A 15,981-nucleotide genomic window follows, 5' to 3' on the forward strand; every position below is an offset into this window, starting at 1 on the left:
AGGGAGTTTTTAGGACATCCTGATAATAATGAATTACAGTAGTCCAGCCTAGAATCAATAAATGCATTAACTAGTTTGTCAGCGTCACTCTTAGACAGGATATTTCTAATTTTAGAGATACTGCGAAAATGGAAGAAAGCAGTCCTATGATATGATTCAAACCACTGCAGTGCAGTACCCCGTGTTTCAATCTTTGTAGTAAATCTCTTAGTATAGCCCAAACTCAGTCTAAGTACTTCTTACTAATGTAATGCCCAGACCAGACTCAAATGCTTGTGTGATTCCACGTGTGTGTCTGCCACCGCGTCTGAAAAGTAACACTAAGGTGTGTCCACAAGTGTGATGAACGGTAAAATATGATGACGAGTCCTACAGGTATCAGCATGTGATGAGTTGGCAGTGAGAATGCGTCGATCTGACTTATCTAGCTGACGACCTGCCTGAAAGATTTTTGGATTAACTTATTTTATACTGACAGCTTGTCATCCTCCTCTTGCTCTACAGGAAACGCCTTTGTTGTGAGCCTGGCCTTCGCTGACTTGGTGGTTGCTATCTATCCCTACCCGCTGGTGCTCACTGCCATTTTCAACGACGGTTGGATTGCCGGCTACATCCACTGTCAGATCAGTGGCTTCCTCATGGGCCTCAGCGTAATTGGCTCCATCTTTAACATCACGGGCATCGCCATCAACCGCTACTGCTACATCTGCCACAGCCTCAAGTATGACAAGCTCTTCTCCAACAGCAACACCATGTGCTACGTCGTGCTCGTCTGGGCGCTCACCATCCTCGCCATCGTCCCCAACTGGTTTGTGGAGTCGCTGCAGTACGACCCGCGGGTTTACTCCTGCACCTTCGCCCAGTCCGTCAGTTCACTGTACACCATCGCCGTGGTGGTGGTGCACTTCATCTTGCCCATTGGCATTGTCAGCTACTGCTACCTGCGTATCTGGATTCTGGTCATCCAGGTGAGGCGGCGGGTCAAGCCAGACTCGAGACCTAAAATCAAGCCACACGACCTCCGCAACTTCCTCACTATGTTTGTGGTGTTCGTGCTCTTTGCTGTTTGCTGGGCGCCGCTGAACCTGATTGGCCTGGCGGTGGCAGTGGACTCCACGCTGGGCCGTGCCATCCCAGAGTGGCTGTTCACAGCCAGCTACTTCATGGCGTATTTTAACAGCTGCCTCAATGCCGTCGTCTACGGTGTCCTGAACCATAACTTCAGGAAGGAGTACAAGAGGATCGTCCTCATCATCTTCAAGTTCCACTGCTGAGATGGAATACTTGGAAATGCAGAGATTTTTATCTTTAATGACATGAAAGATAGAAAGAACTTTACCCTGACAGGAAAATAAAACAGGACTGATGAAATGGAAAGAAAGCAAATAAAGGTACAGTGGAAGGAGAACAACAAGAGCACTGAGTGGGAGAGAAAAATAGGAGCGCTTTAATAGCTGCAGGAGGAGAGATGAAGAGCAGACAAAGTGAAATAAATGTTGCCACACTGAGAGTTATCAGTGATGCCTTCAGGGAAACAAGGAGACTAAGAATGCAGAGAGCAAGGGAGAGGCCAGAACTTGGGAAGCACTCCTAACTGGGGAATGTGTTTCATCTTGACTTTCTTGGGTAATGAAGTCGTGACTTAATGTTCAGATGAGAGCATAATTCATTGTGTTTAATTAGCAACATAATTAAGTTAAATGTGGGGTCACTGAGTTGAATAGCATCCTCTGTGAATTAGATTCAAGGCAGAGCTCTGACACTGTGATTTTTTTTAAAAGACGTCGACGCTGTTCCTGTTCCTACAAAGTACGAAGATAACGACGAAGATGACAAATCGGCTTTGAGGAGAATGAAGATGCATTATATACTTTTAAAATTGCAAAATCATTTAAGGTGGGACACATTTTTGAACATTAAGGCTGCGAGAGACTCTGTGTGTGCACAACAACGATTGGGATATTTTACTTGTAATATAACTAATCTATGTAAGAAGGTAGCAAACTCTCACTGAGGACAGAGGGGGACGATGGACGACTTGTCCAGTGACTTCAGCTTTGGACTAAGAGTCCCAGTATGAAGCATAAAAGTACTCCATGATATGGGTCTGGTTCCTGCAAGACTGGTCCTAACTAAAACTTGATATTTGTTAAGACCAGCCCAACTTAAACCTAGTCTTAACTAAGGTGTCCATGCGTCTATGACTGCAGAGTGATAGAAATGTTGCAGAGTTCACCTGTTTTTACCAACCAGCTGTTGTGTAATGTAATCCAATAAAAACAGCTGTTTAGTGACTTCATTGTCATTCAGCTCTAATAACGAGCCCCAAAATTTACATGAAGTCTGAAAAGTTGCTGTTCAAGTTAAAAGACAGGAACACTTTTTCAAGTAGCTCATCATAAAACATTAACAGCATCACTTACAAAATCCATCACTTCTAGCAGCCATGGTTTGGGTTTCGTTTCGTTTTCCTGCATCACAGAGTTCCCTGCACTCAGCTGGTGGCCGTCATGACATCAATGGAATCATGTGTATGCAAATTTTTACCACTTAGAAGGTGCTCAGGTCACCTGCAAATGGTTTAATCACCAAGTCCTTTTAGAAAGGAGCATTATAAGCAGCTACCTGTGCGTTTGTCTCAAGCCCCGAACCTTGGCTCCACTGCCTTCAACTGCAGCTGGCAGTCCTGGTTCTGCTCAGCTTAGCAGCTCACTTCTCCACCTGCGGCATTTTCTGACTCTACATCTCACAGAGAAGAAGAAAGACTACCATGGACAGCTGCAGTTCAAGGCAGTGAACAACAATACTTTAAAAATGCAAATAAAAAATACTAAAATAAAGTACCCCGTGTATTCGTGGGGTTGTTAGTAACCCATTAAAGTCTTTGTGGGGGAAACACTATGCTGTGCTTTTATACTGATACAGTAATAATTACTCTGACTTCCAGTTCTAGTTGTCGGGCCAAAAGCTGGGAGATGACGCATGGATGACCACACACGCTTAAAGCTCTGAGATCCCAACAAAAAACTCAGTGCAAGGTGGAGTCTGAGAAGTGCCACACCTCACCACATCCACCTGTGTGAGTCGTGCATCCACAGTCTTAGTGCCCAGATTCCTGCAAAAAACACGTGTCAGAAAATGGTGAAACAAACATGTGCAAGAGTGCAAAACATCCCCAGACCTGCTGCCAGGGCACTTAGGAGGCTACAAGCTTTTTTGACTTTGTGAGGCCTGAAAGTTAAAAGTGTCATTAATCAAAATCCACTTTTAATTTAAAGCAGTAAAATGTTCTTTCGCTGTCCTTCTGCTGTTAAGTGTAACTTTGCAATGATGCTTTCAGGACTCAAACATTTAGTTTGACCGGACAGTGTGATGAATATGAAGAGGGGCAGGGGGTACAATATGCTCCAGAGAGGCTGACTCTGAGACTGTCTCCCTTCATTGCATCATCACCTTCCTCTTCCTGAGAATGAGCGGCACAGGTGTGCCACAGCCTCTCTGCACTGCCTGCACGGTGTGTCCGTGTGCAACCCTCTGCAAACACAGACGGAGACAAAAGGATGAAAACACAGTGTCTGTGTACCGCTGTGTCCTCCCACATGACCAAAGCCAGTCTGAGCTCAGCAACCTGAGACTATCAGTGTTCCCTCACAGTCGCATGAGTGCGTCTGCTGTACACACAGAGTCTGAACACAAGCCAAGCATCAGAGAAACAGGCACGAGTGATTAAATCATGGTAACGGTATTCTGAACATGTCACTGTGCTTCATACTGCTGGGGAGCTGAAGATGAATGTTGCATATGTATTAATAAGCTGTGATAATCTGCCTGTGCTTTGGTCCTATTTTAATAAGCTCACTGTGTGTGTGTGTGTGTGTGTGTGTGTGTGTGTGTGTGTGTGTGTGTGTGTGTGTGTGTGTGTGCGCGTGCGTGTTTTGGGACCAGTTTATGGGTCCACTGAGGACCCTTCGATGGCACCAGGGACAGCTGTTGGAGGGACAGCGTGTTTGTGTGTGTTTTGTTTGTTTTTTGTGCCAAGATGTTGCCGGTTCAAAGTCAGTCAAGGTCTGAAGTTTAAAGCCAAATGTTCCTGTGTTCACGTCTTGTAAGCGCAGGCAGGTAATATACAGGTAAAACAAGGGCATCTGACAAATAATCTGAACTCACAGGAAATCTTCAATGAGCTGCTGTGAGTCTTCACATCTGTCCAAGAAACAGAGAAAATAAATTGACCAAGAATTAAGTACATTAATTGAAGACCAACAGGAGTTTAGACTAGTTTAACATAACAACGTCTTGTTCTTTTTGACACCACGTAAAAAGAAGCCATCCTCCCCGTCCTCGGTGCAGATCTGGGACCTGTGGGATTTATCATATCTCTGCTGCCTCTGCGTTGCAAGTTTTATTTACTTTATCAACCTCCAAAGATGAATCTAAGATAATAAATAGTAATATGACGGGAAGCAGTTACTCTCAGATGAAGCTGGACTAATCTAACCAGCTTCCACAGACACTTACAGTGAGTCTGAGAGGTGAAGCTAATGTAAAAACCTAAATTCCTTCTAATGACAACCAGCTGGCTGTTGGCAGGACACCCGTGGATCGATGCTGGATCGGATTGGGATCTGAGGAATCTGCAGTTACAGACTCCAACACGACTGTGAATAAAAGAAAAAAGCACAGATGACATAAACGAATAAAGTGGAATTCATCAATACTCATGTTTGGAAGATAGCGCAGCTCGATGAGGACAGCGGCAGGTTTAATTGGCCCACTGAGGGTTTAAAGAAGCACAGTTATTGGCTTTCTTTTTTTTTTTTACCTGAATTACCTGCAGCTGTGTACATCTAAAGACGTATTTCTCTTATTTTTTTGTGCTAAAAATCAATGAAGCTTGCTGTTGTTTGTGTGTTTGGATCAGTTTTAAACAAACAGAATGGATGTGAAGGCCGAGCGGCAGCCGGTTGCTCTGAATGACAATGTTCTGGTTTTCCTTTCTCACGCTGTTTTGCACATTGCCGTGGAGAATGTTTCCTCTGAATGTTTGTAATGTCGATGAAACAAAAGAAACCAAGCAACACCTGAAATCCATGTCTTAATAAAAGAACTTTCAGTGTGAGCCGCTGGCCTCCTCGCTTTATTTCACACAGAAACAGCACGCTCACAGAGACACTGATCCGGTCTATCGTTATGTTCATGAAGGTTTAACTCTGGTTTCCTCACACGCTGCTGCTCTGTCTGCAGCCACCGCACTCATTTTATTATTTCTTCTTCTCTTATAAAGTCAATCTCTCTCTCCTGCTGGTACACCTGTCCACATTTGTGACTGATTACAAGTTCTGCCTCTTTCAAATGAACACATCATATCTCAACTGATAACTCATAGCTAAGTTATCGAGTTGGTAACAACCTCTGTGATTGATCGATGAGTTGGTGCCAGTAACTGATCGCAGTCTGAACAACCTCAGATCCATCTGCTGGTTCCAAACTTTAATTGCTTTAAAATACCGGTCAATATTTAAAAGCTGATGCCGGTCAAATACATACAGGTTACTGAGCACTCATCAGCAGTTAAAAAGTTGCTGTTGCTGTGGTGACAGACCAAAAGGAAACACTTCCCTCCACATTTCTTTGTGTGATTTCAGTCGAGCCACACTGACAGCTATCTGTCTCTCTGCACTTCAACACGCGGCCCATCACCACATCACCCTGTGTAATCTCAAGTCTGTTGCTGTGGCAACAGGAAGATCAGAAGGGTGACCTGTCAGTTTGGAGGAGCTGTCGCCGTGAGCAACGACGGCAATCAGCCATCACCTCCCCGCCAGGAGGACAGGTGAAGGAAAGAAATCAAAGAGAAGATGGAGAGATAAAAGGAAGTGAGATAAGCAGGAGGAAGTAACAGGGTGAGGTGTGAGTGGAAATAAATGCCGGCAGCACAGGTGAGTCGAAAACAGCAGCCACACCTGTTAGATTCAAATCTGAAGCACAGCAAACTGAGAACCTGAAAACACCTGGAGCACAGCTGGAGCTGATGCAATGTGAGCGAAACTCGAGTTTCCAACAACAGAGATGACGTGTTTCATCAGGCCCCTCTCCCCATCCCTGCTTCAGCCGGCTAACGAAGCTCTCATGTTACCTCATAGAGCATTCAAGTTCTCACGATGCCGTCGGCTGTGATCTAAATTTTAATGCACTGACCCCCCGATGCAGAAAGTGCTCCTCAGCTTCACAAGGTTAGATCATTATTGGACTCAGGAGAGGCGCCTGCTGATGAACAGCGAGCAGCTGAAGGATCCTTGCATGCCAGCACACACCCTGAATCAAAACTGACCTCGCTGACAGCCATGTTGCCCAAGTTCAGTTTTACTGGGTTTGAATAAATCAGAAACAGAATGACGGCTGGGTAACGAGGACCTGATCCTCATCAAGGTCTCATGTATGACCGGCGGCTTGAGCTCACACAGAGAACACGTGACCCTGTAAACAACGCATCCTGTACAGGAAATATTTCTTAGATCTATTTATTACAAACACAGCAGTGATTCCTCCATAATTTATCCATCCAGGCATCTCCTTACACTTACACACTTCAGGGTCAAGGTTAGGCTGGAGCCCATGTTAGCTGTCACAGGGCAAGAGGCAGCTATACCTGGACAGGTACCAACCTGTCACAGAGACAGACAGCTATCACACTCACGCCTACAGACAATGAGCATGTTTGTGGACTGTGGGAGGAAGAACTCAGCCAGAGGTGGACGTCAACATGGCACCATTGGGACAGTCACTCAATGTCATCAGACCAGAGTGCTTAATCTGGCTGTCAGTCAGCTGTTCACCTCAGCTGTGGAGCCACTGCCTGTATTTACTCTGTAAAACTCTGTGAAAGGAGTCAAGCACACCAGTGTATGAGTCAGAGCTCTGACCGATCACAGTCATACTCAGGTGAGCTGTTGAGGACATGAAGAACAGTCTAAACACAGTCGTTATCAGGGTGTTTTTGTTCAGCTCCAGCCTTGAGCCCATAGCTGGCGCCGAAGGGATAGCCGCATTATGATGGTGGTTTTCTTTAGTGCGAACAACTCATGAGAATTTCAAACCTGTTCTTAACAGTCCAACACTGGACTCTCAATCTCCCGTTGGAGAGCCGCGAGCTTCTCCATGATGTTATCAAACTTACGCTCCGTGGTCTTGTCATTCTTGTGCTCAAAGAGCAGATTCGGAGAACTCACGACCGCAGTGAACTTCTCCAAGATGTGATCCAATTTGCGCTCAGAGGTCTTATTCTGAGTATTCACAGCAGCCGTAAGCTTCTCCAAGATCTTATCCATGCTGCACTCAATGAACCCATTCTGAGAAGTCACGCCTCGTGCCATTGTTTCAATCCCAGCGAGCAGCCTTGTGGGGGTTTGAACAGCAGGCACACGATTCTCCATTTCTGCCACCCGTCCATCGTGTATCCGGCAGGGAAAGTGCCACCCAGACACTCAGGCTCACCCGAGCCAAGACTTCTTGTTAAGAAAAGGGTGTCAATAGCATTCAGGTACCAGTTGATCAAATCCATAATTCTCTTTTAGGTTTTAGAGAACAGACTGTGAGAGAGTGTTCCAGGGAAAAGTGGAAAAGTAATACAAAAAACACGAGACTAGACAAGGAAATAAGAGGCTAAGCAGGGAAGATAAGGGAGAGGAGGAGAGGAGAAAAGTGCAACCGCCTTCGCCAAGAGCCAAATGAGAAAAAAAAACAACAACCCCCCCCCAAGCATTCACACCAGGAGAGTTCGGTCAGGTTTAGGAAACCAGTTATGCCCCAGGATGAAGGAAAGATGTGATCTCTCATTTGAGAGATCACATAATATCTGAAAAGGGGGATGAGCCCTTGTCAGATATTAAAACACAAGGATGATCGTTCACATCTTGAGTCTGAAGCTGCAGACATGACTTTAAATGTCCCTCCAGGGCAAATGGCCGCTTGCAGTTATTCTCCTCCACCTTTGGTGTTTCAAGTATGTGGCTGATCTGTGAAAGACCATTAGTGCAAAGGCAGAAGTCCTCACTGACCATCATATTTAAATATGGTGGGGAAACATAGCAGCTTTATGAGTATGCATTAATAAAGATATAATTACACAGTAATAAATGTATATGTACAATATCTTGTTTTTATTTTGAATAATAAACTGTACTTTAAATTGTTTGTCCCCGGTTCTCTAGATGAATCTATGAAAAATACCAAAGCCAACATAATTTGACATGAATAGTATTTTTGCCCAACAAGGTGATTACCAAATGGCTGTTGGCTGAAACTTTGGCACATCTCAGCATGGTGCAATGTGTCCTTAAAAATCTTACAAAACTGGACCAAAGTGTGAGGTCTAAAAACTATCTACACAGAACAGTATCTGAAAGTGAGGGGAAAGAAGACAGACATCTCTACTTCGTGTTAATAACACATGTTGACACAGAGTGGTGGCTCAGACTGCCATCTTACCTGTGATCATTCAAACACTCTGGTTAAACAAGCATATCTTTAGTCTCCAGAGTGTTGAAGAAAAGCTGTGAGTTTTACCAACACTGCATGTTAGTGTCTGCATGCCACTTAGGTGAGGTTCAGCTTTAAGCTTTACTGCTGCACACAAACACAAGACAAGTTCTGCAAATCGAAGTGAAGCAGTGGGAGGTGAAAGTTGCTGTGTCAGCAGTTGTGGCTTTTAATTACCAGCTGTTTGCAAAAGGAAATAAGGAACGTGGTCCCTTTGGGCTGAACTGGTGGCAGAAAGTCACCTAATTGTGTTTTTTCATTCAGTCCGGCTAAATAAAAATGCCTTTTTTCATTTTTATACAACAAGTAGCACAAAAACAAGAACATCGACAGATAGTCTGATTAGCCTTACTTAAAATAATGGATCAGGACCCCCTTTAAGCACAGTCATGTCCATCCATGGTAGCTTTGATGGCAGGAAACATGCCCAACAGAAACCTGTGCCGTGGACTCATTGGAGGAACGCGCTCACGTTCATGACCACGAACAGTCTACACGCCAAGCTAAACGCAGGGTGAAGCAGCTCATGCTAAATATCCCAGTCCAGTTAATTTAATTCCATCTCTGGCCAAGCTTCACAGGGAAAACGAGCACCAGCGGACCCTCCCCTCTCCCTCTCATTTGTGTCAATTAGGCGGTGGAAGGATTACTCGGACTGCTTCTGTGGCGCATGTTGAAAAGCATTTGCACCTCGGGGAGCGGAGCACATGAACCAGGCAGAAACGCTCACACAGGCAGCTCCAAGGTTGCCATCTGGCCTCAACTTCAATTCTGCTGAGTGGATAGGCAGCAGAGGCTGATAATAATCTGCCCTTTTTGGACAACTACAGTTACAGCTAACTCCAAACACACTCATGCATTGGTAATATTTAGGGGCTGATGTTCAGTCATACCGACTCTGATGCTCTTACTATGGGGTCATCAACAGAGTTTTAATCATGTGTGCTACGAACAACTTCGTTTTCTACCTCATTTGTCAGGATGTGATGCCAAACGTCCAGTAACAAATCCCTCTAAAAATTTCCGAACCCAGTTCTGGATCGGCTCCAAGAGTTGGCGAGTTTTCAGATCCTTATGAGTCGTCCTGCTAATACGAAGAGACTGAAACGCACGAACTTGGACTTTCAACATCTTTATTCTGAGAAAGTAAAGAGTAAAGAAATGAGTGATTTAGCAAATGAAGGTCTCACACATATGAAGGATGCAGGCCGTCAAGCTGGATGAAGTTTGGAATATTTTACATTTCTTGATGTTTTCATGCTGAAATGCACTCATTTGATCAGCTGCAACCTGACACTTACAACAGAAAAGGAAAATTATAGTTTAGATGAGTATTTACATGTGCAAACATTTACGATGGATGGATATATATACACACAGAACGACTTCCAGCCCTGCATGAGGTGACTTCACAGGTGAAGGGAAACCAGAAGTCTGTTATCTAATGCCACACGGACAAAGACACACGGCAGCACAGACGCTTCACTGTGAGGCGTCGACAACACCTACAAGCCCGCAGTTAAAACTTGCTATATTAGATACATGCAGCTCAAACCTGATGGCGTTTTTTTGTAGCAACCTATCATCGGGCACTAATGCAGCTGTAATATTCACAAGAACATCTGGCACATTTTTAGGGGGTTTTAATCCCTGCACACCTGCCACACTCCTCCCAGAGGATCCCGAGACCCTCACAGGTTCTGCCTCTTGCACCTGTGACCTTGTTGTCAAAGCTCACAGTTTGACCCAAAGCTGAGAGCAAGAAAGCAGCTGTACTGTTTAACAGCTGCTGTGTCATCCTGGTGAGTCTGCTGTGATGAGATACGAACGATCTCCTGGCACTTCGAGGCGTTCCCATCAGAACCGCTATGACCCCTCGACCCAAGCAACAGCGGATTTTTAATTTTTTAAAGCGATTTTAAAACTATATTCAAAGTGAATAAGGCAGAAATCAAAGTGCTAAACAAACATGTTTACTTCTAAACTGGGGGCTGCGTGAAGCGAAGGTGTTTTACAAGGCTCCAAATTGGATGTTAAAAACTGAGGTAGTTTGATTTTTTGACTAAAACACCACAAACAATAATCAGTCAAAAGAATAAATTACCTCTAACCCCCGTACCATCTCCTACCTTCTCCATCATCATTAATCTGTTAGATTGCACTAAAAGGATGGACTTGATAAGACGTGACTGTCAGGTACAAACAGAACATGACACAGCAGTGAAACATCGAGCACCACAGGTTCTCCATGGTCCTTAATCGTAGACATGTCACAGATTTATCCTGAAACAGCTGTGATGTCCAACAGCAGCAGATAAAATGAGATAAAAGTTCAAATGTGCACTAAAATGGTTTCAAATGGCCCGAGTAGGCCTCCATCCACCCGCCGGGAGTCACGCCACTTCATCACTGAACCAAGAAGGTGGATGGCGTCTCGTCGCGCTTGTGTCCGTTGCGGGCAACGATCTCCACGATGGCAATGTAGGTCCCCGTGACGAAGCCGATCAGCCCCACCAGGCTGATGACGAGGTTCTTGACTTTCACCGGCAGCGACAGGCCCTCGCCGTAGAAAACGATGAGCTGCAGCAGGGGTGGGAAGATGAGCGCCAGGAAGCTGCTGCTGACCGAGCCCACCAACGAGATGACGAGGTCCAGCTCTGGGATCAGGATGGCGAGGGCACCTGGGATACGAGAGGAGGAAAGAAGGACACAGTGAACAATAGGGCTGCACGATTTTTTTTGCTTAGAATTGAGATCACGATTCCCTCACGATTTTCTTTTCCAATATAAATATTTCTTGCACTTATTAACCGCACATCAACTTTGTAACAGTTGAGACAGAACATAAAAACAATAAATGTCTCACATTTTGTTGTTGCCGCAAAACGTACTGCTTGTAATTCCGTCTCCACCGTTGCTCGACACTGCGTGTATAGAGCAGGTAGTGCAACATTTTTAAAATAGTTGCGGAACGGCACTGTGTAGCGTTTGTCTAGGATGTTGATCATTCTCCTAAATCCCTCGTTTTGCACAGTGTTGATGGGAGCCATATCTTTGGTCAGGTGATAAGTGATAGCCTCCGTAATTTCTTTGTGCCTGCGGGAGGTCGACGGGTATGGGGAAGCGCTGTATAACATTCCCGTTATTAATGTTTGGGTGGTTGACGGGGACGGATTTTCTCCTGTCACTTTCTTGGCCTTTACAGCTTCGTTATATTGCACTTTATGGTGACGTTTGAGGTGGTTATACAGATTTGTAGTGTTACCTTGCGGTGCTGCTACTATGGCAAAACACAGCTTGCAAATGATATTTTTTTGACTCTCATCGTCTTCTTTGAAGGCAAAAAACTTCCACACGGAGGAATGAGAACCTTTTCTTGGAAATAATTTTACAGTGGGGTTGTCATTCTCACCGCCATCAGGAAACGTTTCTTCTGCGCTCATTGTGTTTTCTCCCCTCGGGCAGTTTCACGTGCTCTCCGTTGTTTTTCCCCTGCCAGATGGCTTCTGTATCACGTGGTATAAGGCTCCGCCCTTGTCATTTGTTGAGCAGGAAGCGTGAGCGCTTGTTTTCATGCAGATTATGTCCCGGATCAAAATGCGGTACAATCGTCATCTTTTTTTTTTTTTCCCCTTTAAAAATCGTTGTCATTTGGAAATGAGATCGCACATAAATATGAATCGAGATCGGGATTTTCTAACGATTAATCGTGCAGCCCTAGTGAACAACATCATCTTTAAAGTGGAACATGACCTCAAACATTTCTAATGAGCTCAGTGCTTCTACAGGAAACAATCCACGGTTCTCTAAAAGGTAATTTTCCTCTGCACACCAAACCCTCTGTGGGATTTCCAAAACACTTTTATTCATGAACGACTGTGAGGCCAAAGGTCAGACTGCGCAGTGATGATGTCACACAGGAGATGTTCCTAACACACCTGGACCAGCAAACATGTCAGACAAAGGAGGATTATTCTCAACTGTGAATCATGCAAAGCTTATCTAACAGACTGATTATTACCACAGAGCTGGAAATGAGAAGAGAAGGTGTGTTTAATGAGCAGTTTCAAACCTGCTGGGTCATGGTGTGGCTGCTCAGGTGAACATTTGTCATACCTAGTGAGCATTGGATCTCAGTGAACGCTTGACTGCCAGACCTTTTGTTTTCAATGATTAAAGAAGAGTGTCCTCATCTTTCCTGATAGCGAGTCTGTTGCCCATTAATTTTTAAATCATGGGCAACGTAAAGTTGGTGCTGAAAAAGGAGAAGTGACGGCTGAGAGATGAAGTGAGGTCGGAGAGTAGCAATAGCCAGAGGGGAAGACAGCAAACCGAGGAGGCAGCGGGAGAGCCTCCCACCATGTGGAGTTTGTTCTCACGTGTTGGTGGAAGCGCCGACCGTGACACTGAAGTCACCGGGGACCTTAAGTGCCTTCACCTGTTGCCGTGGAGATGGGCATAAAGGGCGATGGCCGACCGCGCTCGTACAAAACAAGCGGCCCGCTGACAAGACGTCAAAGCATTTGCCTGAAAATGTTTGCACATGAGCAGGTTCAAGTCACGCTCCTCTCTGTGGCGAGCGCACGGGACAAATCAGCTGATAAAAGATTTTCTCAACCAGAATCGATCGTGCTCAGATCTGTCAGATTAACTTCTGGGGCAATGGCAAAGTTGAGCTTTCACACAACAAGAGCGGAAACCTGTCACCTCTGGGGAACGGCTCCTGAAGCCTGCTCTTCAAACTCCATTTAAAGCTTTGCAGTTTACCGAGTCATCAAATGAGGCAGGAGCTGTGAGGCGAGTGAGGCTTATTAGAGAACATGCTGAGCCTCTCCGGGGAGGAGACGTGGTCCCTGGAGAGGAGGCGTGGATCTTCAAAGTGCCGGAGAGAACACTCTGAGCACGCTAATTTGGTCGTAGCACTTTTAGGGCTTCAGAGACAAAACAAATTTTTTTCTGCCTGGGTTTAAAAAGAGAGAGAGCATGCTACACACTGAAAGATGAAGACTAGGAAGGCTGGGCATCACATCATTGTATACGGATTGTCCATTGTTTAAATGTCCCGGGCAGTCAAAAAGGAGGTAGAGCTGTTGAGAAATGCTAGGAGCTAACTGGGAGCTAACCGTGTCATTCAAAAACATTAACTGTTGCAGTGTTGGCAAAGAGAGGAAGTGACGTAAGATTTGCGCATGCGTGGTACCGATCTGAGTCTACGAATTTGGACAGCCTTTGGCTGTATCCCAATTCAGGGTCTGCAGCCTTAAAGGCCACATTTTAAGGCCGATTACATCACAGTGACGCAACGAAGGCTGTCCCAATTCAAAGGCTGCTCGAAATGCGGCCCTCAAATGAGTCCTTCATTTCCCTGAATTTTAAGGGCGTGGCGGTGTAGACTTCGTGGCCCAACATATCCCAGAATGCATAGCAGCGTGGTGGGTGTGGATAATTTTGCCGAAAAAAAAAAAAAAAAAAACAAACTGTGGATGAGGGGCGCCCGAAGAGTAAACCTTAAGTAAGTACTGAATATTATGTCACTTATTTATGTGCAAATGTTTAATAACGAAGAACATTACAACATTCCTGTTGGCCACATGTCAGCAAAGTTATGTGACATTGGTGACGTTTGTACTAACTTGGTTTTAAAGCCTTACTCTAAAACAGCGGTCCCTAACCTTTTTTGCGCCACGGACCGGTTTATGCCCGACAATATTTTCATAGACCGGCCTTTAAGGTGTCGCGGATAAATACAACAAAATAAAACTAGTACCGGTACCGAAAAAAAGAATATTTATTCATAACACGGGTGAAAAGACCCAGGAAAACCGAGTAAACGATAAAAACGATAACAAAAATAACGCTGAAAAACAATAAAAACCCTGAAAACTATACATTTCACACCTAAGCCTCAACTCTCGCGGCCCGGTACCAAACGACTCACGGACCGGTACTGGTCCGAGGCCCGGGGGTTGGGAACCGCTGCTTTAAAATATACGCCGTTCAATAGCTGACCTTAATCTTACAGAGAATGATCAAAGCTCATGTAGAAACAAACAAACAAATGAACAAAAGATTCTCTCCTTCATTTCTGTCAAACAAAGCTGTATAAAACGTTTCCAGCTGTTAGCATCATGGTTGCTAGGCAACCTGGGCAGCGCAACGAAGGCTAGACCGTCCCATTTCACAAGCCTCGCACTTCCGGCCTTAGCGGTCTTTAAGTATGCGGCCCTTGTGGACCGTTAAGGCTGCGTACTTTAAGGCTGCAGACCCTGAATTGGGATACAGCCTTTGTTGCGTCGCTGTGACGAAATCGGCCTACAAATGCGGCCTCAGGAGGATGCAGCCCATGAATTTGGACACCCCCTATAGCTTACATTTATTCTGTAAATAAACAGGAAGGTGACATAAGGTTTACAGAGTCAAAGTTCAAAGACGAATCAAATACTACATGATGTTTATGAACACTGTGCAGGAAGGAAGCAATCACCTGACTGATTCTTACATAGTACATCAGGAGGAGCGACAATCATGGGCTCAGTTTACAGAGTTTAAAAGAAGGAAATTATTAATCATCAATCCAAAACAAACATTCAACCAGAGTGGGCAGCCTACCCGTCTGCTGAGGCTTAAAAACATGCACAGCACAGTGTCATGGCATAGACATTAAAAGAAATTCCAGAAAAAGAAAAACAATACAACTGGACCCAGCACTGAACCCTGCAGGAACCCTCCACAGGTGAGAAAAGCAGAGTCAGAGAACCGACTCACAGAGAACATCCTTCCACATAAAACCAAAAACGGAGCAGAGTCACAGATACCAACTATTTTCATTTTAAATGACTCAATAACAACAACAGCCGAGAGAGCATGACAAGTCTCTCCCTTCTGTGCTGACCTCGTCATGCCTTTAACCACACCCCCTCAGGTGTAGAGGTAGGGCTGCAGAGCGTACAGCATCAGTGCATCTCAGTGCCATTACCCTCTGATCAGACGGCGTCAGTTTGGAGTATGTGGATAACTTTCTATTTAAACCCACCAGCATCAACAGACACTGGGAAGGCCGGGCTGGTTTCACAGCCAGAAGAAAAATGGGGGTGCGGTGGTTTTTAGCCCGTCAGCGGGAGCCTGTGAACTGAGCCAAAAGCTTTTAAATGAGAGATGGACCCCCTACCTTCAGCTGCGTCCAGCAGTGGTGATGCTCCGAGGTGGGATCAGACTTTTGGGAGGGCTTTGGTCTACTTTCTCCACAGGGAGTCAGAGGGTACCGGCGCCACTGGCAAACACTTCCCAGAGAGGAAAGCAAGCCCGTGGCGGCGGCAGGCAGGCGGGCTCTCTGATTGTCTGTCGCTCGGTGGACCGCACCTCATTAAAGATGTCGGGGGGGCTCAGTGTGCTCAGTAACTCCCGGGCCGTTTCACTGGGAATAACCGAAGTCTGCATAAGTTA

The 15,981-nt window shown here is 45.3% G+C and overlaps 2 protein-coding genes across 3 annotated transcripts in view; one reads left to right on the forward strand and one right to left on the reverse strand.

Annotated features, from left to right (window-relative positions):
* Positions 1-5,070, forward strand: part of mtnr1al (melatonin receptor type 1A like) — a 43,835-nt gene extending 38,765 nt beyond the window's left edge. Inside the window, exon 2 of the mRNA XM_004552068.2 lies at positions 505-5,070. Coding sequence (XP_004552125.1) covers positions 505-1,274 — 770 coding nt within the window. The 3' untranslated portion in view covers positions 1,275-5,070. The remainder of the gene's footprint in view (positions 1-504) is intronic.
* Positions 5,071-9,654: 4,584 nt separating this feature from the next.
* slc36a1 (solute carrier family 36 member 1) overlaps positions 9,655-15,981 on the reverse strand; it is a 44,237-nt gene continuing 37,910 nt past the window's right edge. For both annotated transcript variants that reach the window (XM_024804189.2, XM_024804188.2), the window contains exon 12: positions 9,655-11,219. In XM_024804189.2, coding sequence (XP_024659957.1) covers positions 10,945-11,219 — 275 coding nt within the window. In that variant the 3' untranslated portion in view covers positions 9,655-10,944. The remainder of the gene's footprint in view (positions 11,220-15,981) is intronic.

The sequence above is a fragment of the Maylandia zebra genome, linkage group LG2, assembly GCF_041146795.1.
Source record: "Maylandia zebra isolate NMK-2024a linkage group LG2, Mzebra_GT3a, whole genome shotgun sequence".
In the NCBI taxonomy this organism is placed as follows: Eukaryota; Metazoa; Chordata; class Actinopteri; order Cichliformes; family Cichlidae; genus Maylandia; species Maylandia zebra.